The following is a 26,765-nucleotide window of genomic DNA, read 5'->3' as shown; positions in this document are numbered from 1 at the left end:
CGATGTTCGCGATTTAAATAGGAATTCTCATTTTAAATGGACAAATAAAGTATCAAAACCAGTAAGTGGCGCGAACTGGCGGTGACACTTTGGTACTTCGGATGTAGTACATGAGATTACTCTAGGTAAGTCGGCTGTTATTAAGTACCGCATACTTAATGCTTAAAATTGCACTTCGCGGATTATTAGGCTTTCGCGCTTTATTCTAAGCGTATTACGAAGTAAGAAAATTCCACGCTAAGGAGCGGCGCTCCTTAGCGTGGAATGGCGAGGCAAATGATGGCGAGGCAAATGATTGCTGTTGTACGCGCGCGACATTCTGAGCACGTATGCGAACTGAAATCATTGTTCCAGCTCTCTCAGGTCTTCGAGAGACGACATGCTCCGGAAATGAAAAGTGCAATTGTGGCGACGGCACACGCTGAACTTCGTATACCGTGTGAAAGCGTCGTTTCACTTTAAGGAACATGGCTTGGCTAAAAAATACCCTTGACTTGTAAAGGACAAAAACTGTTGGACAAGAAACCACGAAACCTGTAATTCTTATGGTGGAAATAATTTAACACTTCGAAAGGCATGATTCGCAGGAACATCGGCTTGATAAATAAAATATTCTCGCACAGCTACGAACGCACTTGTCTGCCTCCACATCGATGCCGGCGTATAATCGCTATCGCACCCGCAGTGGTTGCTCAGAGGCTATGGTGTTCGGCTGCTGAGCACGAGGCCGCGGGATCGAATTTCGGCCATGGCGGCTGCATTTCGATGGGGGTGAGATGCGAAAACACCCGTGTACTTAGATTTAGGTGCACGTTAAAAAACCCCAGGTGGTCGAAATTTCCGGAGTCCTCCCCTACGGCGTGCCTCACAATGAGAAAATGGTTTTAGCACGTTAAACCTCATGAAGAAGAAGGAGAAGAAACTTTAGTAAAGAATAGTCCGGCAGTTCTTGATGTGGTGGCCTCAGGTGACGGCCCGAAGTCCTTGGACTCGAGTGGCATCTTCGGCTTGCCGGACGGCCCAGAGCTGGTATGCCAGCTCTGAACTTCTGATAGTCGCCTCCCAGCGGCGGCAACGCGTACGATGATTTTTTTTTTTATCGCTATCACCTATCATTATTTTCGGCATGCTTACAGTGAATGACTACACCCTCACAATAGAAAAATTCAGGTAAAAAAATTTCTCACGGAGTTTTCCGTGCTACCACTGCATGATTTCAGAGTGACCGGTAAGCTTTCCCCTGCAGTAAAAAAATAGCAAACGAAACAAATAGAAAATAAAATAAATGGGTACCGTAAAAACTGGTTGTCAGTCCCTTTAAAGAAATGCAGGGAACAAAGCAAAGAAGAAATCGCCAAATCCGTCTATATTTGTTGTTTTCGTTAATGTGGCTACTTATAAATTATTAATAATGCCTGACAATGAAAGTTTGTAGATGTCAGTTCCTCACATGGTTTGCGAGTAGCTCTATTAGCCCCATATGTTCCTGTGAGTGATTTCGCTTGTTAATAGAACGTTTGTATCGAAAAGGAGTCCATTGCTTGTGTTAATAGTTAGTAAATGTTATAGGAAAATGGTGAACATTGGGCTGCCAGACAACAAAAACCTGATTTCTTCCCAGAATAGAGACGACAAGTTGTCAGAGAAATATGAAATTTTGATGTTAACCCTGCTTCGATATCATGGTATTGCGAATACATCTTCGCAGAGTATCTTTCCTTTGCCTTTCTCTCTTTCTTTCTCAGCAGAGTATAATTGTTACACTTCTTGCATTCCTGTCTGTATATTAAAGAGTTTTAGCTTTTCCGTCATGCTGCCCATAAGCGCATTGCAATTTACGGGCTATCGTCACAATTTGCGGGTGCGGTCAATGCTGCAGCTTTATAACGCCTTGTTCCTCGGTTTCGCAAGATACAGCCTCCCTGTGGTTGGTAACACTTGCAAAACAAACCTGCGTGTACTCCAGGGACTACACGCTAAAGCCCTAAGGACGTGTCTCGGTATTCCGAAGTGTGCGTCTACAGCGGCAACGATTGTCATAGCTCGAGATCACCCAATATCAACGGACTTGGCGACAATTGGCAACGGACGCTTTCAGGGCGCATATTCGGCACGTTGCCCGACTACCTTTCACCATCTTGCCGCTTTAACCGCCGAAAAGCCACACACAACTTTCAGTCGTATAATTGTTGCCAATCGGACCCCGTTGCCATCGGACTACATGCCTGCAGCAAGACCATCCTCACCTGTATGGTGCCTGCACAAACCTGAAATACGCCGCACCATCCCAGGAATCACGAAAAAAGCTAACACGCCGTCGTTTGCCCTGAAGCAGGCCACATTAGGACTTTTACATGAGGTGCACAGTGGCCGCGTACACGTTTACATCGATGGCTCAGTCACACCTGGAAGTTCAGCTGCCGCTGTGGTGATACCAACTAGATCCGTCAAAATACAGCTAAAAACGTCACATGTATCATCAACGACAGCTGCTGAACTCCTTTGAACTCGACAGCGGCTCTTCATTTCATTCAGGAGGAACTACCACATGCATGGTCAATCTCGGTGATTCCAAAACAGCCCTGCAGAGTGTAGTCGCAGCACTGCGCCACGGATCACATGAACAGCTCGTCGCAGAGATCAGAGAAGTCCACCATCGCATAGTTGACGAAGGACCCGATATAATATATCAGTGATTGCCTAGTCACTGCGGCATACATGGCAGTGATCGAGCAGACGAAGCTGCCCGATATGTCCACGACGGCGTCAACTGCGTCGCCATTCCTCTTTCGAGAGCCGACGCAGCGAAACAACTTTCCGCACTTGCGCGTGACCTAACATTAGCTCATTGGAATTCATCCGATTTCAAAAGTGCACGCCTTCAACCCTGGACCCTAATTCACAACTCCGTATTCCGCCCGACCTTCCACGACGTAATTGAACCCTTCTAGTCCGTCTATGGCTTGAAGTTGCATTTTCAAACGCGTACTCCTTTCTTGTCGGAATGGTGAACAGCCCACTATGCGACTTCTGCGGGTGCCATGAAACAATCGCGCACCTTCTTTGTCAGTGCCATTGTTTCAACCCGCAAAAAGCAACCCTCTCAGCCACCCTACACAAACTGGACAAGCGCCCAAGAAAACAACACCTTTGGAAACTGGCCTACGCGAACATAACCGCCACGATGGCGCTGCTGCGGTACTTAAAAGACAGAGGACTTTCTGACAAATTGTGACTGTACACCTTGTGACATAGCATTACACAGTGACACTGCGTAACACTAGGAACGCCTTTGCGGACTGCGTGAGCTTGCCCACTGAAACAGTTTGTGTGTACGTGTGTGTGTATGTTCTTTTTTTTTTCATTTTTAAAATCCTTTTCTCTTTCACCTGTCGCATCCCTTTGCCCATCCTTCAGTGCAGGGTAGCCAACCGAAGATAATCTCTGGTTAAGTTCCCTGTCTTTCATTTGCCTTTCTCTCTCTCTCTCTCACGGGCTATCGAAACACGATACATTGACGGCAGCACTGGCAGCGCCATCTTGCGGCGCTATCTTACAGCAAAACAAATCAGAAACGTATTGTGCTGCGCCATTTGTGCTTCATATTTTGCTGCAAGTTTTGATAACCGCACCACAATGGCCAAGATAAACAAAAAAAATGTCTTTATATCCGTGACGTCACATTGCCGTACCGGAGCTAAATAAACGATCGGCATCTTTCGTTAAACCCTCGTAGTGCATATATGAAAAAGATACTGTCGTGTAGTGTGCCTGTACCGAGTTTAACGCGTGGCAAAACACGACGCCGCAGTAATACGGCTGAGCTTCATTTCTAAATTTTTGACGCTACATCATTCCAATTCTGCCCAATACATGCAAGTCGAATGTTCGCTCACTGGAGAGCTTACAGGATCAAGTACTGCATACGTGTTCGATACTTCCGCAATTTCCTTTACCTTCTGCAACTATCGTGCCAGTAACCACGTAGTAACAGATAGAAGCGCCGATTCTCCTACCTTGCAATGCATTTGGCACAGCCAGCTAATGTCTCGGTGAGAAAAGGTGCCGCGTATCCCACTGCTACGTTTCAACACCACCAAGTGTGTTAATTGAACGTTTGCCACGTGTCAAACCACCGCACCTCCTAACCAGACGTCAGCGCTGCGTGGACAACGACTAAAAGCGCTCACCCCACCATTACCTGGAAAGCGGAGAAAAGGATGAACGGGAGGGAGCCACGACAACGAATGGACAGGCGCAGTTAATTAGACGAGTCAAATCACCACCCATCCCTCGGCACTTATCCAGCCGTCAAGACAGCGTGTAAACCCGCTGTTGCAGGGTTCCACGAAAGGCCCTCATCCCGCCCTTCACCTCGCAGACTGAGCGCAGAATGGGGTGGGCAACGACGAACGAACCAGGTGTCGCCGGATGATTTCTTTCTTCTACAGATTCCAAACCAGTTTCTTCGAGGCGGAGTTACTGCGGGTAATGGATAGCATGGGCGTGGTATCGCAACGGAGTCAACGATGGTGACTTGCTGATGGACAGTCTTCAGATTCCCTAGTCGACTCGCCTAGGGAAGACTACGGAATTAAAAAGACAGACTTTTCGAAAGTGAGGACGGAGGGTCCTGATGTAAACTTGGACGTTTAACTTGTTCCTGCATGGAGTGGGCTCCCGTACTGGAGCCGTGTAACTAAGCTTAATAAACATTTTCTATAACTTGACGTCGTAGTCGATGGGCTTGGTGGATTCCACGCCCGGAACGCCACTCTAGCTGCAACAGCACCATGTTCTCTGCCTCCGCTCACCCCACCTCTTCTTCGTGACCAGAAAATGCACTCCTTCGCCCTCCATTATTTCCCTTGTTCTTGGCGCCAAACATTCGCGCCACGTGGCGCTAAGATGGAGAATGGAACGTTTCGAGAACCAATTCAGCTATCAAACTATTAAGTCGCCGGAAGACGCGCAAACACATCTGAAGCTTTAATTGTAGCTCACGTGCATGCTCCAGTATGCCAGCTGAAGCATGCCGCGACATAGGCTGAATCATGCCGTAACTCGCGGATCACGAACACAGACAAGACACGAAATCACGCACACGTAAGAAAAGCTACGCATATTTTTTTTCTCAGCGTACACTGTGTGCCCACAAATGTGAGGCAACTGTCTACAGCTTTGCATTTCAGTTTATTACTAACAAATATAACTTCAGTAAAAAAAAAAAAACATAGCGACGTGCAAAGTCATCTTCTTAATGGCCGTTTACTTGACAATGGAACTTACTGTATATAAATTTTGATGCATATAAAAGCAACGAAATATTCCGCGAACTTCGGGAGGTGACAGGCGAAACTCGCCAGCACGCGCGTGCATGGGCAGCAGCGGAAACGCGCGCACAGTTCTGCAACAGGCGAATGACCCATGAAGACAAAAACTGATTGGCCTACGCTACACGTCTCGCCGTGCATAGGCAGGCGACGCCGCTCTGGGTGCTAAGACATGTTTCCGTGCCAACTATGATTTGCACCACAATGCATCTGGCTCGCCGAGACACGAGTTGGAACGTCTTATAACGCCAATCGGTGCTCCTATCTCCCTGATACATCTCTGTCAATTGCTTCAAAGTGCGCATTCAGTAGCTTTCCCGCATCCCCGATCCCCATCTCGCTCTCCTACCCTCACCAAACGAATCGATTCACCTTTTCGGATGGTATCGTCACCCAGCAAGTCTGTCTTGTATTAGAACGAGAAGGGGAACCGAGGGGGCCCGATTTTGGTTAGTCACAACTCGCAGTCATATGAAGCCAATGGATAATGAAGCCAAAAAAAAGCACAGTGGAAGTTATTTGTACGTCTTAGCTGAAGTGTAGATTTGCATGCGGCCGATTTACCACAGGCCAAAGTAGATTCTACCAAGCAAATATACCAAGTAGATTTGATTGATGTGTGGCTTTTAATGGTGCAAGTGCCAGTTATGGCCAAAGAGCGCCATGACATACGGTAATGAATTGTGTAAGTAATGAAATGATCTAATTGTGTTACAAATGTAGATGTTATGTGGCTGTAAGAAGGCCTAAAAACGGGTCGCTGTAGACTTCGTAAGATATGTAAGAATCAAAATAATGACAATGACTCATAATAAAAAGGACATAAAGGTTTCGTTATGAAAAGGTGATATACATAATATGATGCATGCAAGCACTTCTGCCTTCACAGGGCTCCTGAATTAAATCAAGAGCTGACAGGCGCGTGCTGTAAAGAGTTATGTCAGTGTAGCTATAGCCTCAAAGGCGAGGCTGTGCTACACATGACCCGGCCAAATGATTTGTAACATATCAACTTCATCTAAAGAACTAAAAACTGTTTCCAGGTTAAAAAGCGGTTAATTACTAAGAAAGGAAATGCTGGGTGAAGTTGAATACATTGACGATACGCAAAATGAACGTACTTTCTACGCCGATTTTCTATTTCCCTGCATGGATGAGGACATGAACTGCAAGGCTGTCGCGACACCTTGAACATGAGGGAAGGTCACTTCCAGTCAGTGGATAAGAGTAGGTACCGAAGGTATGACCTATTCTTAATCGACAAAGGAGCACTTTCTTGTATCGTGTTTTCTCCGATATCCAGTGCCCTAACTTGGGTTTGATCAAGTGCAGTTTATTGGATACCTGGGAATCCCACTGTTTCTGCCACTGCTTCTTCAGCTTGGGACGTAAGTATGGTTTAAGTCCGTGGCTGGAATGGATATGTTTGTGTCGGTGTAGCTAAAAGCTACTGAGGTAGCGTTCTCGTCAGCTCCGATGTCTTTTATGCCACTGTGGCCAGGCACCCAGAAAAGGATGATGACTTGTTTATCGTTATAAGCAGATCATAGCAATGCATATAGTTCGTTAAAACATTGTTCTTAGATTTTCGTAAACTCATTAGGAATCGCACTACACTCAATGAGTCCGTAAACACAATAGCCCTAGTGAGATTTGTTTGTTTAATGTGTTTAACTAAAGAGAGGATCTCGTATGCTTCCGCCGAAAAAATACTTGTATATGGATGCAGTACACCGCATATTAAAAACGATGGTCCTATATAGCTGCGTAAGCAACACCAGGAGAAAACTTCGAAGCACCTGTATAAAATTCAGCAGAGGAATGCGTCTCCTTAAGGCCAAGAAAATGCGAATGTATATGTGCCTCAGGGGCTCGTTTTGACATTTCTAAGAGAGATGTCACACTGCACTGGATAGTCTACCACTCCCAAGGTGGTGGAAGCCGATTAGGAGCCATTAGGACATTTTCTAAAAGAGGGACGCATGTTTCTTTTGAAAGTGCTTCCAACCGCAAGGACAGAGGAGGCCTAGTGGCTGGGCGGTTACGGAACAGCCTGGCCGTGGACAAGTCGTGAATAATTGAATGGCATGGATGATTTACAGCTGATTTTACCTTCAAGGCATACGAAAAACTTAAATATGTCCTTTGGAAGTATATAGACCATTCATTAGATTCGACGTAAGGCTTTGCACAGAACTAGTGCTGAAAGCGCCTGTAGCAAGGCGGACGCCTAATTGGTGGATAGGATCTAGCATTTTCAGAGTACTAAGCCTAGCAGAGTTATAGCCTATTGCTCCGTAGTCAAGGCGTGATAATATTAGACTTTTGTGCAAGTTTATAAGGAATCTCCTGTCGCTTCCCGAGGTAGTGCGTGACAAGAGCTTCAATAGGTTCGTAGTCTTAAGGCATTCTGCTTTAAGATATTTTAGGTGCGGGATAAAAGTTACCTTGCCGTCTAAGATGATAGCTAAAATTTATGTTCACGGCTCACAGATAGGCGTTCTCCATTGAAATCTTATGGAATCTGGCAGTATACCTCACTTGTTAGAAAAACAGGACGCAGGTACTTTTTTGAGGGTTTATTTTAAAAGCATTCTCGTCTGCCCACTTCGAAAATTTATTTAAGCCAAGCTGTACTAGTCGTTCGCAGATACTTAGATTACATTATCTGTTACCTATCTGGATGCCATCGACATATACACAATAAAACATAGTACGTGGTATGACAGTGGGAGCGAATTTATTTTGACAATAAAAAGAGCGCAGCTCAGCACACAACTTTGTGGATCACCATCCTCTTGCGTAAAAGGACGAAACAGGACGTTACCTACTCTAAAACGGAATGTGCGATGGAAGAGGTAACTCTGAATCACATTAAGTAAGTTGCCACACACTCCTATTCCAGACAGATCACGGAAGTTGTGCCGTACGCCTTTCCAATATCTAAAAATACTGACAAAAAAAAAAAAAAAACGTTTGTGGACAAAAGCTTCCCGAATTAATGACTCAATGCGTATCAAATGATCAGTGGTGGATCGACCCTCGCGACATCCGCACTGGTATGGGTCAAGCAGTTTGCTCGATTCTAGGAAATGTAGTAGGCGGCGGTTTATCATTTTTTCGAAGACTTTGCAAAGGCATGCAGTTTGTTAGTGCTATAGGCCGGTAACTCGAAACAGACGACGGATCCTTGCCCTCTTTCAGAATAGGAATTATGATGGCCTCTTTGCAGGCAGACGGGATCTCGACGGAGGACCATACAGCGTTGTAGAGAGCACGGAAGGTTTCTTGTGTTTCAGAGGGTAGGTGTTTCAACATTTCATATATTACATGGTTGGCTGCTGGGGCTGATTTATTACAGCTGTTGAGTGATGCCTGCAGCTCAGCTCAACAGAATGGCTCATTATATGCCTCGTATTTTTTGCATTTTCCTTCCAGCTTCTCTCCTAGTCTGGCGTTGTATCGTTCAGGATAGTACGATGTTTCAGGATAGTACGATGAGCTGGACACATGTTCAAAATGCGCGCCCAGGAAGTTCACTTGGTCTTCCAACCTATCACCCTGTGTGTTTACCAAAGGGAGTGAATATGATGCGAGAGCATCATCGCGATCTTTACAAAACGTAACATACTGTCGGAGAAAGTTTGTGTGTTTCGAATTTAAGTGCGTTTCCTGTACAAACAGCACTTTTGGATTGCGTTCATGGATATATTCTTGCACATCATCGATGTTTCTGACGATCCATCGTGTAATTTGTGTATCCATACTGAAAGTAAATTGGTGCTGTGTGTGCAAAAACGGAAGTGGTGCCTTATTTTTTTATGTGGTTTTACGTGCCAAAACCACTTTCTGATTATGAGGCATGCCTTATGTGGAGGACTCGGGAAATTTCGACCACCTAGGGTTCTTTAACGTGCACCTAAATCTAAGTACACGGGTGTTTCCGCATTTCGCCCCCATCGAAATGCGGCCACCGTGGCCGGGATTCGATCCCGCGACTTCGTGCTCAGCAGCCAAACGCCATAGCCACTGAGAAACCACGGCGGGTCAAGTGTTACCTTAGATTACAGAGCTCTTTTGAGGCCCTCTAACGCGGGGTTTACCCTTTCTGGAGCGGTCGAGGGAGCCTCACCACTTCGTAGGCGCTTGGTGTGCCGTCAGGATAGGTGTAGTGTCCATTGCCTCTTGCGAGGCGCCGGACACGCGGTCTTGCGAGCGAGCCTCGCCTAGGAGAACAAGACGCCTGAGCTGCGCCGGCGGTTGCCAGCGCCAGCAGGGGCCGGGGAGGGTGAGGCAGCCTTCACTGCACCCACCTTAATGGCTGCTGGCGGTCCTGCGGGATCGCTACGCGTAGCGCAGGTTGCCGCAGAGAACTGTATTACTTAACCTGCGTTATTTCAATTCATTCTTGTTGTAACATCTTTGACTTGTGTACGTCTATGATGACTCCCACCCCCTTATGTAATACCCCGTAAATTGTCCTTAAGGGTCCAATAAATGATGATGATGATGATGATGATGATGATGATGATATAATCCAGACATACCTAGCTGTCGACTCTCTCAGAGCGCACATTCGCCAACTGTAAGGGATCCCCGACCACCACTTAGTCTCCCTACCAGCCGAGAGACCTCAAGCGACCGTTTCAAAAGTGATTAGCGCTCATCAAGAGTGCATACCGTCGTCTTATACACCGGTGGCGAAGTCTTCATCTCCCATGTGGTGCCTGCGACAGCCTCACGTGAATTTTTCTATTCTAGGAATTACAAAGGCAATCATCCATTGCCGACTCTGAAGCAACTGACGCTCCTATTACTGCACCAGACGTATCATGACCGCATACATACATATTACATATGTATACCGGCGGTTCGACCTTACCTACCAGCTCAACTGCCGCATTCGCCGTTCCAGCTAAGCAGGTTACAGTTAAATGCGAATTGTCACACATGACTACATCTACGTCGGCAGAACTTGCAGCTCTCCTTGCCGCTATGACGTACGTCACCAAAGAGAATTGTGTATTCGGTTGTAGTTTGTGACTTGAAGGCAGGTCTTCATAGCATTAAGTCTGCATTACATCACAGAACTTACGAGCAGATGATATCCGACATCAAGTACACGACTATGCTCTGGAAACAGGGCACAGCATTATACTTCAATGGATTCCTGCTCACTGTGGCATCGTCGGCAACAACGTTGCTGGCAGGGCTGCCTGGTCTGCCCACGAAGACACCCAGACGCGTCCAATACTTTTGGCGAGGTTGGGCGCTGCCAGGAAACTTCGGCTGCTTGCCCTCAAAAAGTCGTAAGATTTCTTGAGTGCAAGTGCCTTCAATTGCCGATTGCATAAACCAGACCCCATGCTACAACTGCCATCTAGCCTTTCCTGCGGCGAAACAACCTTGCTGTGTCACTTGTGGCTTGCCGTGGCGTGCACGAACGCATACTCCTATCGTTTGGGAATGGCCGAGATCCCGATGTGCGACTCCTGTAGGTGCGAAGAAACCATCGAGCACCTATTGTGTACCTGCCCTCACTACGACGTACAACGTCTCTCTCTGAGGACAACGTTAAAGCAACTGGACTCAAGACCATTCTCCGAGTCAAAGGTACTTAGACCGTGGCCACACACCCGTCACTGGCACGAAAAGCGATTCGTGCACTAGTACAATACTTGAAGTGCACCGGCTTAAGAGACCGTTTATAGTGTCACTGGGTATCTTCCCACACGCACTCAGTGCTCACTCTCTCCCTCTTTTCTTCTTTCTATTCCCCTTTCCCCGACCCCCAGTTTAGGGTAGTAGCAAACCGGGTGTTCATCTGGTTGACCTCCCTGCCTTTCCTGTCCTTTCTCTCTCTCTGCGGCGACGATGGCCACGAGATGGTGCCAGAGTAGCGCACGTCGTTTGTTCACCGATGACGCCACCGATATCATATATGGAAACTAAATGCTGCATGAGCAGAGGTGTGTGTGCGGTGGCTGCTGTGAATCGCGACTACCCGTCACCAACGCTTGCCTCTCGCAATATCTCGATTAGCGAGGCAGTGGCCCCAAACTTCGCTCCATTTGCAGGAGACAGATTGTCCACGAGCCAATATACAGCGAAATGAAAACCCGTGTAGAGCTGCGCTCAGATTTCGCATTAGGGGATCTCGTAATCGTCACTGAATTTTTTTTTTCGTAGAGCGTTACACAGGCTGGCAGCCAATTACCTGACACATTTCATTTTACTAAAGAGGCCCCACACGAAGCCAACCATGCGAGGCACGCAGACAGGCCAAAACCGAGGGGAAGCAGCAAATAGTCAGGGGCCCTTAGATATCCCAACGTGGACGAATGTGAAAGCATTGCGACGTCTTCCCGATAACTCATTTTACGAAACGTAATGGTATTGTTTTCCCGTTGCCTTGTATAATTTATCGCATCACGTGCTTCGGCCTCGTTCGCATACTTGCGTGGATGTCCAAAGGAGCCGGGCGCACCTACTGACTGAGAAGTCGATGGTTCGTCCATCGGAGCGCACGACAGAACTCATTGAAATCACCGCACCGACTGGCAGCGCCACGACGCGTGGCGCTACATATAGACCGGTTAGCGGCGCGGTCTGCTTCTGTGACCACGCTACTTTTTGTACGATTTCCGTCGAAGGTTCGTCGGTCGAAGCGCACGACAGAACTCACCGAAATCACAGCGCCCACTGGCAGTGGGCCAGTGCCGTCGGCGCCTTCACAGAGGGAGGGACAGTATGGGAACGCCGGCATGATGAGCAGCATCGGAGCCAGCTGTGGAAGACGACGAAGAACGCGCGTGCAGTGACTCGAGTGCGTCTCTGATCACGTGACTGATTAGCGGCATCGGAGCCAGCTGTGGATAATACGAACGCGTGAGCAGTGACACGAGCGCGTCTCTGCGACTTACAGCAAGACCGAGTGGGATGCACTTTTGCATAGCACAAGCCTTCAAGACCAAATCCTGGCTGTCCAGCGCGCCCGCGACAGGGCGGGTAGGCTAGACCTACCGGTCCCCACGTGGGAGCAGCCTTGTGGCGCTGGGCAACCTCCGGGTCTGCACTGGACTAATAAAGTTGTACTCATTCACTCACCACGTGACCTTTCGTATCATCTGATTTCGTATCATCTCGGACTTTCCGCTTCATGAGCCATATAATGATTTCACAATACTAAAGCGCCGTTTCAAAAAACAGCAGAATATCGTACTAAATACGTGAAGAAGGGTGATACTAAAGCCGTTGCACACTGATTGCTTAATACACTACCCCGCCAGATAGTCTGAGGTAGAGCACCCCGGCTTCACGAATGGCAGCCAGACCATAGACAAATGTTACGTGTGCAAAAAATTAAATTAAATTATGGGGTTTTACGTGCCAAAACCACTTTCTAATTATGAGGCACGCCGTAGTGGAGGACTCCGGAAATTTCGACCACCTGGGGTTCTTTAACGTGCACCTAAATATAAGTACACGGATGTTATCGCATTTCGCCGCCATCGAAATGCGGCCGCCATGGCCGGGATTCGATCCCGCGACCTCGTGCTCAGCAGCCCAACATCATAGCCACTGAGCAACCACGGCGGGTAGTTGCGTGTGCAAGCCTTATACATTCAGCATGAATGATGGCTGCAAAAAATTATTTGGGAGTGGTGAACCGGCCAAATGGTTCCAATTCTATGTTTTTACGGGACGAAACCATGACCTGGTTATGATGCACGCTGCATAGTGGGGGCCTCTGGATCCTAAGGTTCCTTAACGTGCACCTAAATCTAAGTACACGTGCGCTTTTGCATTTCGTCCGCATCGAAATGCGGCTGCCGCAGCTGGGATCGAACCCGTGACCTAGGGCTCAGCAGTCCATCGACACAGCCACTGGGCTACCGTGGCGGGTCTGAGCGGTTCAAGCAAGACGCTAGTAACACATTGTGCCCAGAATTTATTTGTAAATTGTGTATTGGTGCTACTTCTGTCGTAGCGTTTTAGCATAGACGCGCATTTATTGAAGCGGAAGAACACGCGCTCCAACTTGGCGGCTTGGACAGAAATTAGATGGCATAAATTTCCGTGCTGCGCTCGGGCCAAATAGCCCTCCTATTTGCTTGTATGTATACCTATCGCAGTTAAAGAAGCGCTACGCTTAAATATTGCCATTGATGTTCAGAGGCCTATTCGTCCACGCCACTGACCCATTATTGTTGCTCACAGTTGGTAGTTCGTAGTAGGAGGGCAGCGATAACGCTATGTACAAAAAAAAGGGGGGGGGGGGTATCGCCGATGCGGAAAGATACCGTTTCTATTCGGTGCTTTTAACCGCGATAAAGCGATTCCTTGTATTCATACGCTGATAAAGATTGCTTTGTGGCCTGTTATCCGAGCTTACCTATGCATGTGCTATATATGTATCTAAATACCAAATGCAGGAGCGTCTGGAAAGGCTTCCTATAGTCGCATATCAGTTTATACGTAGACGACGACAATGTAAGTTTGCTTATTGGACACCTTCACTTTATCACAGCGTGACATTATTTGTCTAGCGCAATTGATAAATAGTGTAAAGCACTGCAATATTTTTCGGAAGTAAAACATTTTTGCGCTTTAGGACGTCAGTAACGAAACAGGTATCCGATATTGAAACGTGATGCATAAAAATGGTCGAATTAACGGATCTTACTCTATGTGCGTCACGGTGGTCACTGTGCAGATGGATGGGGTCGAATAGATTGCGACCACTTCCAGTTATTTGACATGCACTTGAATTTCAGTACAGTACAAGCGCTTTTGCCAATTGCGGTCGCATCTGAATGCGGCTGGAAGTCAAGTTCAACCTTACGGCAAGCAGCGAAAGGCACTATCCTCAGCGCGACCACCGTAACATCACCACCGAGATATCAGTAATTCCCCGGACGAAGCCTCCCGATCTGTGAGGCAACCAGAAGATGCCGCTCACGCTAATTGCGGCCGTCGCCTCCGTAAGAGCAGGAAGCTCTCCCGACGCACTCGAGTTTGCGACGTGAGGCCTGGTTGGTTCATGTTCATTTCTCACAAAGGTTAGACAGTGAAGTGAACGAAAAATGTCGCCAGCAGCTTGCTACGCTTTCCACTAGTTATGAGTTGCTTATTAGCATTACTACGCTAACAGAATCAAATAAGAAGCAATTCATCCTTAAATACGTTACGAAATAAATGCATGCAGATGGATTCAAACCGGGGAACTTAACGTGGAAGCCAGAAACGTTATCCACTGCGCCACACAAGATCAATGCTTCAGCTCTTCAAGCACTGGTTTCTATATGTATCGATTCTCCAGAAACTCAAACTTCCATTTCATGAGAAACCTTACATAGAGTCATACCTTGCTCGCTGAAAGTGTATTCATTACGCTTGAAAGCTATATTCTTATAGCTGCAACGACAGTTTTCAACGGCAGCGAAAATGCTAGTACGTGTACGAACACCTTTCGTATAAGGTGTTAATTTTCCTTATGGTGTTATTCTTTTTTTATTGTGTTCGAATTTTCTCGCACACACACCTTGCTATACACTCTTAAACAAATGTACACCCTTTGGGGTGTATATTTGCCAGACAACCATAACGGTCATCTGTCTTGCTTGAGTTTCCTTTCTTGAAAACGCTGCGCTCGCTATTTTCCTGTCGGCAATGCTATGTCATGCTGATAACGCGCATGCCGCTAGTTACTGGGTAGTACTGGGCTCGCAGTGTTAAAGAAAGGAAATGCGGACAAGACAGATAACGTTTATAGTTGTGTGACAAGATACGACCCAAAGTGTGTAAAGCTTTTTAAGAGTGTACGGCGTTTTGTGTAAAATAGGCGCTAACCGGTTGTGATGAAGGGCGTAAAGTTGGAAAACACGATTCGAACACACCTACCGGTGTTAAAATGTTTCGTGTGATACGTGCCCACTAAAGTTGGAACCTTGGCGACAAATACGAGCACAGTTACAGAGCCTACAGTTATAGTGTACACATTAGAGTTATAGCTCAGCGGGTTTACGGGCTATAGCGGGCCCAGCGGTTGAGTGGAGACACCACTGCGCATGTGCGTACGATGGGTTTACGGAGCGGATCGCTCACTCGCTGGTATCCTCTTCCCACGGAGCGCGAGTAGCGGACCAGCATTTTTGCGAAACAAACATGGCGGCCCCCCCCCCGCTCGAACAGCGGCACGTCGTCGGCGGCGTCTTAAAACGCGGCGCTGGCTCGCCTGCAGGCGAAAAAGCTTCTGACGAGGACCTACGTAACATGCGAGAGGTTTCAGCAACGAGGTCGTTTGGCGACGATTTGAAGTAGATGACCCCGATCGAGAACCTGAAGCGGGTGTACTGACCTTTTCACAGTAACTCCTACCTTGTTCGACAGCTAGCGCAGCAAAGCACTCCGCTCGACAGAGCGAGGGATCGGTGAGCTAAGCTATTCCTTTTGTGTGGCACTCCGTTGCCGTCTCCGCTCGTCCGCTGGACCCGCTGGCGCGTAAACCCGCTCAGCTATAACTCTAATTATAATAAGTGGTTATTCGAACACCCTCCGCGCGTTCTTCCGAGCTTGTAACACCTACTGCGTTGCAGCAACGTAAGTGCTACGCCTCTTAATGAAACCAGTGCATATTACTAGGTCTTAGATTAACAGGTGTGCGCACTTTATACTTATGAGCCGGCTTTATATACATCTATTATGTCGTTATTTATTGTTAGATTACGATGAACAAAGATGCGGTCACCGACACGGCTCTTCGGTTAAATACCAGCTCACTGAGGCTAGCACAGTCGGCAGCGCGAGAAATGTTTGCACACGGATGTGTCGACTATAAATCGTTGAATATAAAAATAACGCCTAGCGTGTAAACGACAATCTACGTAGCTTTGTAAACGAAGCACCATCGGAGGGCTCATTCGCAAGATTTATCGTTGACGAAGAGGCATTGTAGTTGAATGCAAATTTTACATATTCCTCATAATTCTAGTCACTTTTGATGCATGCATAAAAATATTGCGGACAAAAAAATCACATAAATCCAATGACAAGAACATGTTGCACCACGCTCCAGTATACTTCGCATTCGTCAATCGCGCTTCATAATATTTTCTTGCAAATAAATCTCATCACTTTACAATGTGACCAACTTCTTTATTTAGGTTAGCATTAGACTTTCTGTTCAGCGCACTCTCAGACTACCGAAAAATAGTCGATGAACATCACCTTTATCAACTTAATAAAAATAGTTAAAGAAACGCAGGAGAACCTGTCAACATTTTATTGAGCCTTTGTGCGGAATGTGCGGAAATTTTCTGTTGAAAGTGAAAAATGCACGATTCGTGTGGGATGTCACAATCAGCGGCACAATTTCTGTTTTCACAATTTGTTCGTTCTTTGCGGGCAGGTTCGGCTTGCATTGTGCCGGACCATTTAAGCCTGCTGATTCATCACTTACCTACGTAATGCCAAATTTCGCACGCATGCCACATTGTAACTAAATACGGCATTTTGCTACAATGTCACAGCGACAACAGAACAGCAGTGACGAGAAACCAACGCCGAACACGAACGTATACGTAGTACGTATACGCGCTCATGGCGACCAGACGACACGAGGAGCAATCCTAATATGGGAACGGTGGCGACTCTGCTAGATTACGCAGGGATTAGTGTTCTGGAATATTCCGTACATAATGTTCTACAAACCTGTAGACTCGCATTTCAAAAACAAGAGCACGGCAGGTCGCTCGACAGCGTCAGCGACGTCACACGCGAGAGGGCGCCACTCAAAGATCTCGGGGACGCTGAGCAAGAGACGTTTAGAGTATTGGTGAAAAAAAAAAAAGCAGGGAAGAGATGGATATGACCGGAGCCTTTACAGGCATAGGTAGCGGTACAAGGTAGAGAGAAATTTTGAGAAACAAGAACAAGATTAAGAAGATCTATACAAATTTGCTAAAATGACAAATATGTATAGCATACCTGATTAAATAAAGCAAGCTAGGTGACTATTTGTCACCGGTCCGTTTCGAAGGGGATGCCAATAAATAATCATCATCTTCATCATCGGGGCTAATAGTGCACACCATGCCCTTAGCAGACCAATGCAGACGCTGTTTTTGACCAGTCGAGAATTTATTACCCGCCGTGGTTGCTCAGTGGCTATGGTGTTGGGCTGCTGAGCACGAGGTCGCGGGATCGAATCCCGGCCGCGGCGGCCGCATTTCGATGGGGGCGAAATGCGAAAACACCCGTGTACTTAGATTTAGGTGCACGTTAAAGAACCCCAGGTGGTCTAAATTTCAGGAGTCCTCCACTACGGCGTGCCTCATAATCAGGAAGTGCTTTTGGCAACTAAAACCCCACAACTTACTTTTTAAGAATTAATTTTTGTCGAGTAGACACGCTTATCAATGTAACAGTCTGGACTTACAACACCGACCTAAAAGACGTGCAACAATTTTTTTTTAAATTCCAGCCACGTGTTCAGGAACATGAAATGGTCATGCTGCGAAAGTGGTCGCCTGCAGTACATAACCAAAAAAAGTCGCAGTTTCGCCCGAAAGGCGAAGAATTGATTGCAATAGCAAATTAGTAGACAGCTATATGAAGTAGGGACACTAGTGTTATTGGCCGTATAAACTTCTAAACATTCTCTTACCAACTAAATTAACGAGCATGCACGCGCGCACAAGCAAAAAAACATCTCACTCGATGACCGCAGAAACTCGCTGTCAAAACGCTGGAGTGATGAAGCGTGGTAGCAGGAGAGAGCGAATTGACCTTCGTGCTGCCTCGCTTCAACGCGAGCTAAGCGGCGAGAACACAGCGCACACCAAGCCATCGGACCTCGTTGGTCCTAGGCTCTTGTCCCCATCGCAGATCGCTTTCAAGATAGAGCCTCCGCGGCCGCGATATACACAACAGCTGCCGGAGTAGAACGCCCTCCCTCCACTCTCCCCCCGGTGCCTTGTGTGCGACAGAAGACGGCGCGCTTCCTCCACACTTTCCTCCCTTGTGCGCGCGATTGAGCCGCCATCTTCGACTCACGCTCACAAGCTTACACTCGCATATACAGCATACGGCGCGCAGGGACGATGTTCTCACCCTTGGACTCTATACAGAACATCACGGCGACGTCAGATATGCGCGTGGAGTGTCCATAAAATTGCTATCGCAATAAGGCTACACGACTACGGCATTGCTATGATGCCGCCGCCGACGTCTGCAGGGTGTCTCACGTAACTTGAGCGAAACATTAAACATATGCAAATGCCACGTAGCCGGACAAAACCAATGTACTGTTTGCTGTCGCTTGGAGATACTCGGACTATTTTTTCCTTCCCGTCTAATTAGATAATTAGTCCTAATTAGTCCTAACTTCTCAAATATTATGATTAGATGAAAAGTGTAAAAGAGAAAATTGTAGTGCCACATGAAAAATTCCCGTTACAGCTTTCTGTTGCTCTCTACATGCTACATAAAAGTGTTTTACGTGCATGAAAGAAGCCCGCGAATACACGTAAAGTGCCTCGTGCGGCCATTCGCGCAGCAATTTTGCGTGTATTTGCGAGCTTTTTTCACGCTCGGAAAAACACTTATGTAGCACGTATTGAGCAACAGAAAGCTGTAACGGGAGTCCTTCGAGTCGCTCTACAATTTTCTCATTGACACTTCACCTAGTTATAATATTAGAGAAGTTGATTAAGTAATTAAGGCTGGTTATCTAATGAGGCGCGATGAACAAAATCTGAGCATCTCGAAGCGACAGCAAACAACATTATCTTGGTTCTGTCCAGCGACGTGCCATTTGCATACTTCAATGTTTGACTAAAGTTACGTGGGGCACCCTGTATATGCAGCGTACTGTCACAGCATCACAACGCTTACGCGCCTAGACGTCCCTTAAAGAACGCAGAAACGCCGCCAACTAATTTCGCTTCCCAATTCCGGTGCTTCTGCCACAAGTGATGATAAAGAAAGGCGTTCAGTGGTGACAGACGACAGGTGCAGCCTCAATGATGAGCTGCTAGCTGTTACTATTATCACGACAATAAAGAATCATTGCGAAGCGTAAACTCTTCTTGAAGCGTGCTTGGCATGACTATTTATTCAGACAAATTGCGACAATAGGTGTTTTACATGTTCATACATCTAAAAAAAACAGGTGTTTTATTCTGAGTTAAAACCACGCTGAATAGTACGTGTTGAAAGATTCGTTGTAAAAAAAAAAGTACTGCTGGTAAAAAAAAAAAATATGGAATTAGGGTGGACAAATGTTGCAAGGAAAGTTGACATTGCAGTTTCGTATCGATGGCAAAATGATAACGGACTGTATTTTGCACTACAGAGCAAACTAAGTTTCCCGGCTGTAGTACGTTAATCAAGAACGTATTCATTGCTTTGAATTTTCTCGTGCGTAAGCATTAAAATACATCAAAATTGTAGCAAAAAAATTGTTTCGATAGTATTCCGCATACATACCAGGCTGAATTGTGGAAAAAAATATCAAACACACCAAGTAAAATGGGTGTGCTCTCTTTTTAACCCATTTCTGAGTAAAACTGCAATTGGGGTCAGATTTTTGTACATGTTTGGGTAAACGTGCCATCAATAGTTTTATCCGCTCAAGAAATTTAATTCATGCAGGAAATGTAAGAAAAACAAATGTTCATAATTCTTCCGACTGCGGTTGGGAATGAAAAAAAGAAGCGAATGCGCATTTGTACTGTGCTTTTCTTGCGCAGTCATCTTATGAAGACATCTGTAAAGATATGTATCAACAAATCATCTGAAATAAGCAGCTACTAGTTCACGCTCTGGGTGGTGTGTGCTTCGTCCCGTTTTGCCCCTGTGAATAACACCGCGTTTATCCAAATCAGTACCTAGGACATTTTTCGGAGATTCCGTTCCCATCAATGATGAGAATGATTTTGCAACTGCTAAGATTCCAGTTGACATGAATTTAAATTAAGATTATCACGGAAGTGGGGAACAAATTTCTGGCGATATTTCCAGAACATGTCCTACCACACTCTTACCTGCTAGCGACAAAAATATGCAGCTGCGCTACTCGCTGCAAGAACAAACGAGTTAACAAACGCTGTCATTAGCGGTACCAACACTATAGGGTCACCCCTTACATGAAAGCTTCAGATTCCTTTTGTTTACAAAGCCGCTCTCCAAAAGTGTCTCAGGAATCTTACGTAAGGCTTTTTTTCTATACATTTAGATGTCACCAATGAATTCGGTGATCGATAATCGATTTATCGATCAGAGACGCACACCGGTCAAACATATCGGCCCAACAGCGGCGCGACCTTACCGCTGAGACCTTGCGGAGTCGTGATCACGCCTCAGCAACGTCGCAAGGACAAGATTACGCGATATGATCAGCGAACACGCATTGTTTCAGTGAATGAAACACGCAATTCCTCGATGCGGAGAAAGGCGCACTCACGTGAGAAGTGGCAGAACGTGGAGCAGCGGCAGTGTGACCGAGTACCAGATGAGCGCCAGAGCCCTCATGAAGTGCTCCTTGATGCTCGCCAGGACGGCCACCGAGTAGACGCGGGCCACGAAGAACAGCAGTGACGGTGAATGCATTAGGCCTACCGTGGTCACACACAGCCACGTCCGCTTTTCGTAGTACGCTACGGCGAGCAGCGCGTTCGACACGAGAACGGCCGCCAGCAGCAGCAAGGCCAGCGTCGACGGCGCTGCCAGTGCCCCGCATCCAATACTTCTGGCTCCGCGGTGCCCGGCCTCTGTGTTGCAGTAGCTGGGCCACGGCGAGTCGTCCTCGGCCGTGGTCACTACGACGTCGCTGTTTCCTTCCTCTTGCTCCTTGGCCGCCGCCACCAAGGCTGCGGCGGCAATCTCCCTCTCCTTGATGTCGACTTCGTCCATGAAGAGCTGCACGACGAGCTGCTCCGAGGTGGTCAGCTCGTTGGATGTTGATCGTGGTGTCAGAACCGGTGTGCCGCTGCTCCTGCCGATAACGTTGCTGCTTGATGGCGAGCAGCCAATGGACGTCGCCTGTGTCAGTTGGTGCTGCTGCTGGCGGTCGGACCCGCCGTACGTGACACTGTCGTGGGACGGAGGCGAGCTTAGAAGTTCGATGAGAGCGTCCACGTCGTTGACAGACACGCCTTCTGCGAGGCTACGACTGTCTAATGGACTTGAAGCAGCGACTCGCGTCGGCTGTTCTCCTGGTGCACACGAGATTCTGATCCTGCTGTACCGCTGTTGCCGCGGGGGTGGACGGGAGTGTGAGCCCGCATTACCGAGAGCGCCGCACGTGCAGCGACAGGGTGACCCGTAGCTCATGTAGCCGAGGCACCCGCCGGACACAGACGGCCCGTCGGCGACGCTACACAGTCATCTGTGAGCCGTCGAGGCAGCGTTGTCGTCCAAATCTGCGGTGCATGGAAACTTGCCTCGGCTGCTTGGCACATGAAGCGGTGATCTCCCTTACAAGGCTACGTCGTCCTTTTTCTCGATTTCGATTAGTGCAACCAGTTGGTAGTCCTTTTCATGATGTAGCTTGGCCTTGCACCGGAAAGCACGGACTGTTATCAACTTGCGCACACTGGTAATAGGGGGTAGTCGGGTATGTTCATCACAACGATCATTGCAGCTTCCATGTGGCGCGCAATCTACCGGGTGGCGAATCACCGCAGCGTTAACTGATGTGGTCTTCCTTCGATGTCACGTGGGCCAGCTGCCCTGCCGGGGCGAGCCACACGGCCGCGCGCAGGGGCTATCCCGGGTCCCCGGCGCGTGCACGCTTGCGTTACGCAGTAGTGATGCGTCCTTCCCCGTGGCGCGGGGCACTCGACCGTCTCGACTGACGCACGGGCAGTGCCCGTGTGCGGCGGCCGCCTTGTTGAGATCGTTCCGCTTCTATCGAGGGCTCAGAAGGAACGATATAGAATCGCCTTATCCAGGAGAGCCGCAAAGGAGCTCGCAACGACGACGCACTATCGCCTCTCCTCTGCTCACCGCCCGCCTGTGGCTGATAACGCGGAATACTTTTTCTTGGCTTATTATTTGTCTTGTGTGGTCTTGCCACTTCTTCCCCGTCCCGCCACGCTCTCTTTCCACTGTATTCTCGCTACTTTTTTTATTTTATGCCCCTGATTTTTTTTTCTTCTAGATGTCATTCGTAAATTGCCGTTTTCCGCCCATTCCACAAGGAACAACATTGTCGTCACAGCTGTACGTCTGGGACCGAGAGCGTCTCCCTTTCTTTATGAGCTTAGCTTTCAGCCGGCGTTAACGCGCCCTCTTATCGAATGTTATATCTGTTTTACTTACCTCTCCTACTAGGGAACGGAAGCCTCTGTTTCAGCTCCACGACTGTCGATAAAAACAAGGCGTGCAGTTTGACCCGTTGGGTTCGAAAGGTCCATCTGGCCCATTCTCTTGCGGCCTTGCCTGTTCAATGCAGTAAGCGGCGGCACGCCAGATTTAAAACTTTCGAACGCGGCGTGTGTGCGGCGCGCTTATCACGTTTGAGCACCGTCCTGCCCTTCGCTGTGTCTTACGTCGGACACGTTCGGAACACTGGAGCTGGTGACGTCGAGTCTGCAAGATTCGGTCGTCGCGAGCTTATCTGTTCTGCCAACAGGCACTCGTGTCATCATGTGAAGTAGTATCAACGAGTACGTAAACTGTTTTGGAGCGCTGGACGTGCACGTGTCTACAGGCACGAGAGGCGCAGTCTGTAACGGATGCGGTATCGACATAAAGATAAGGCAGTTTTAGTACTGCGCCATGACGATACGTACGCAGCACGCAAGTGCTTTGCGGAACGTAGGAGCGCGTGTCGCGTTAGGGCTTTTAGTAGACAGTTTTAGTTACACGTACTATCGCGCTCAGTATGAGCTACACCGCGCGAGCGCGTGGCCGTGCGCTCGGTATGGTTGTACAGTGGCCCCCGATAGTGGCGTGTTTTCGAGCTATCTGGAGAGGGTGTAGCTGTTCCAGCAAGCTCGCATCACCTCCACTTGCTTGCTTTCCCTTCACCCACGTTTAGACTGGTTTTGATATCTGTTTCGAAAATGATAACTGTAGCCGTAGGTCGACGCCCAAACTTCGTAATCGGGCCCGCGTCGGTCCGCACAGTGGGTGTTATCTGGTGTGTCGGATTAAGAAAAAGGAATGCATTCGTCAGCTCGCAAAACGTCACGGGTGTCCAACAGTGATCGACTTCTTAATTTATCTCAGGTTTTAGCATTTACAGCACGCAAGCTGTCTTAGTGCGAACCATTTTTTTTTTATTCGGGCTGAATATATCTTTGACTGATCATACGACTCTTTCATGTCAGTGCACGTTAAAGAACGCCAGGTGGTCGAAATTTCCGGAGCTCTCGACTACGGCATCTCTCAGCCCGAGTCGCTTTGGGAGGTTAAACCCCATAAACCAAACCAAACCACACGACTGTTCGGAATGGCAGTTAAGTACCCTAAACAAAAAGAACCTACACATGACCTTGCGTTTATGTATCTAGGAAAAGTATCCTCTGGATGAGCTGACTGGAATTTAGTGTATTCTGGAATACCGGTAATGATCGGCGAAATCGGGGTTTGGGGCCTTAGTGATAGTGCACTCTAAAATTTCGGAACCGTTTAATGCATCTTAAGAAGGCGTGGTGTGTTCTGGAGCCATCACGCACGGTGGAAAGTTTGTGAAGACGACGCATGGCCCCAGGAGTTGCGGCAAATGAACAAAGTAGGCTGCTCCGGCCAAATGTGAAATGTTGCTATAGTACGGAGAACGGCGGTGGCAGCAATGGCAACGCATTGCCGCATTAGCACCGGGGCTATGCTAACACTCTGTCGAAAACAATGCATGGCCCACGTCGTGGCTACTTCCGCCTTTACGCTGGACGCTGAGGTGCATTATCAGTGCTAAAATCATGTCTAAACGCACAGCCCTTCTTGGACGAAGAAAGCGCTGTCTTTGATAACCTTCGCACGCCACGTCTGGTCGGTGGCAAAAGTGCTGCATGATCTTGCAGTTTCTGCTTTAGCGAAATCAAAGTGAACAAGAAACAGATAAGGTGTCCTTCAGATAAACGGGGACGAGGGGTTCCAGCGCGCTTGCTGGAACAGCGACACCCTCTCCAGATAGCTCGAAAACACGGCACAATCGGCAACACTGTACAACCTTGCAGAGCGCTCGGCCACGCGCTCGCGTGGTGTAGCTCATACTGAGCGCGATAGTACGTAGAGGCTTCACGTACGCAAACGTGAAAAGCCTACGTACCTTACGTGCACGCCATCTGAAACGCTTTTAGCTACACGTACGCGACGCACGCCAATAGGGACCCCGTAGCCACATCTATCGGGAAATGTGAACACGGCGGTAGCCAATTCGATCCTGTCGCCGTGTTTCAATGCAAGCCGTCTGCGCGCGCGCGGCCCGCTATCGCTTGTTCGTGATCTCGCGGAACTCCCACGCGAAGCTGTCTACGTGCGCAAGAAACGCACGCAAAGAATTGAATCTCACGTACGTCCGTGAGACGCGCGCGCGCCCGCTACGTTTTACGCATGCGCACTGCTGACACGTAGAGGCTCTACGTACGCAAAGCCTCTACGTACGTGTAACTAAAACTGTCTAATATTTAGGCCTTTAAGAGAGATTACCTTTAATACGGATGAAATACACGAATCATATCGAGAAAAATAAAAACCGATTACTTGCTCTCTGAGACTGGTACGGTCATTTGCGACGAACTCTGCCAAAAGCAGGCTGAGCCTTTCGTGCAAACAGCACACACTAAACACTTTCTCAAAAGGAAAGTTCCTATTTTTGCTATGCATTCCGACTGTGCAGGAGCCGGAATGGCTTCTGCGCGTTCACTTCAGGCAGCAAAATTAAACCGTTGGCCATTGAAAAGTACAGCCTTCCGCTGGTCGCCTTTGACGCTTCCGTATTGGGAAACTCTTGTCTTGCGGTCTCCCTAACAAACGAGAACCACGAGAGCAGCACGCAAGGCTCCCTACGTACGCACGCAAGAATCGGATGCGTGCGTACGCAGCGGCCGCGTAGGCATCACGTACCGTTCGTGTTGCGTTCTGCACATGTGCACATTGCAGAACGTAGCGATCTTACGTACGCAACGCCATTGGTGCGCTACGTACGCAGTACTGAAACTTTCTATAATCTCGCCCTCTTATTTTCAAGCGTCAGTTCGCACGTCATCTTTGGCACCGAACTTGCGTAGACTGCTTGTATCAGTGAGATTTAGTCAAGAGTTACTGAAGCCAGGCAAAACGCAGGCAGTGTTCGGATGGCTGTTTTTTACTGGAATTGGATTATGGGGCTGTACGTGCCAAAACCACACTCAGATTATGAGACAAGCCGTAGTGGCGGGCTCCGGATTAATTTTGACACCATGCTGTTCTGTAACGTCCCCCAAAATCTAAGTACTCGCGCGTTTTCTATTTCCCCCCTGTCGAAATGCGGCTGACTCGGTTGGGATCAAACCCATGGCCTCTACCAATGCCATAGCCGCAAAGCTCACGCGGCAGGCACAGAAGTGTTGATTTGATGGTCGACCGCTTCCGTAGTGTCTCCTGGACCCTGCGGTGCGCTTTAATTGATGCGGCTCTACTTCTGCACACCCTGCGTAAGTTGCCCGCTTGAGATACTTGCATGGCGTTGATCTTTCAGAAATAGCAGCAACGTACTGTACTATACCTTGAACTTAAGCCTGTCCTGTTTCCCCGCAACCACTGTCGTATAGTAGTGGGGTTTCCTCGTCTTCTCACGGTACCGCTCCAGATCGACCTGTGAAAAACGCCATAATGTGGGAACTGCCTCTTCTACTCCCTCTCCTTCTTCTCCTCTCTACAGTTTTATCTGCGTCCCCTCTGGCCTCGCAGGTTAGTAGAAAGGGAATCGCTGCAGTTTCTGCAATGCTTCTGAGGGGAGTCACGGATAATTACAGCTGTCAAGCGGCTGATATGACGACGGCCAGGGATCTCCAGAGGGCGTCCGCCTTTTGCGACACCGAACTGCGCATGCGCAGCGCTCTAGCGGCTGAGGACAGAAGGAATTTGGCAAGCGCACGGCCGGACTCAACTCCCTCCTCCGAGTGAGTGCAGGACGGCCGTGGCAGGCGCTGCACATGTCAGTGGAATAGGGCGCCAGCCGTTTCTCTTACTGTTACAGACCAGCACATATCCGTGACTTGCCGTTCTACACGCTTTACCCCGACGTATATCGCAACGACGCGTGCCCCTCCTGCGGGCAGACCTCCACTCTAGCACACATGCTCGCGGAGTGCGGTTCGAGATACCCCAAGTTCAGCAAGGAGGAGTGGGACTCGCGTTTGCGTAGCCCCGCTCTAGACAAGCGAATCCTGGCTGTCCGGGATGCCCGTGACCGGGCCGCATATTTACAATTGCTAGTAG

The 26,765-nt window shown here is 48.2% G+C and overlaps 1 protein-coding gene across 1 annotated transcript in view; it reads right to left on the bottom strand.

Moving 5' to 3' along the window:
- The window catches only part of LOC126548142 (uncharacterized), a 59,294-nt gene extending 36,499 nt beyond the window's left edge, over positions 1-22,795 (bottom strand). The window contains exon 1 of the mRNA XM_050196260.3: positions 20,800-22,795. Within this exon, the coding sequence (XP_050052217.1) occupies positions 20,800-21,668 (869 nt within the window). The 5' untranslated portion in view covers positions 21,669-22,795. The remainder of the gene's footprint in view (positions 1-20,799) is intronic.
- Positions 22,796-26,765: the final 3,970 nt, after the last annotated feature.

Source organism: Dermacentor andersoni, chromosome 1 (genome assembly GCF_023375885.2).
Source record: "Dermacentor andersoni chromosome 1, qqDerAnde1_hic_scaffold, whole genome shotgun sequence".
Lineage (NCBI taxonomy): Eukaryota > Metazoa > Arthropoda > Arachnida > Ixodida > Ixodidae > Dermacentor > Dermacentor andersoni.
The sequence above is the reverse complement of the archived record's forward strand: the minus strand, read 5'-3'. Positions and strand labels throughout refer to the sequence as shown.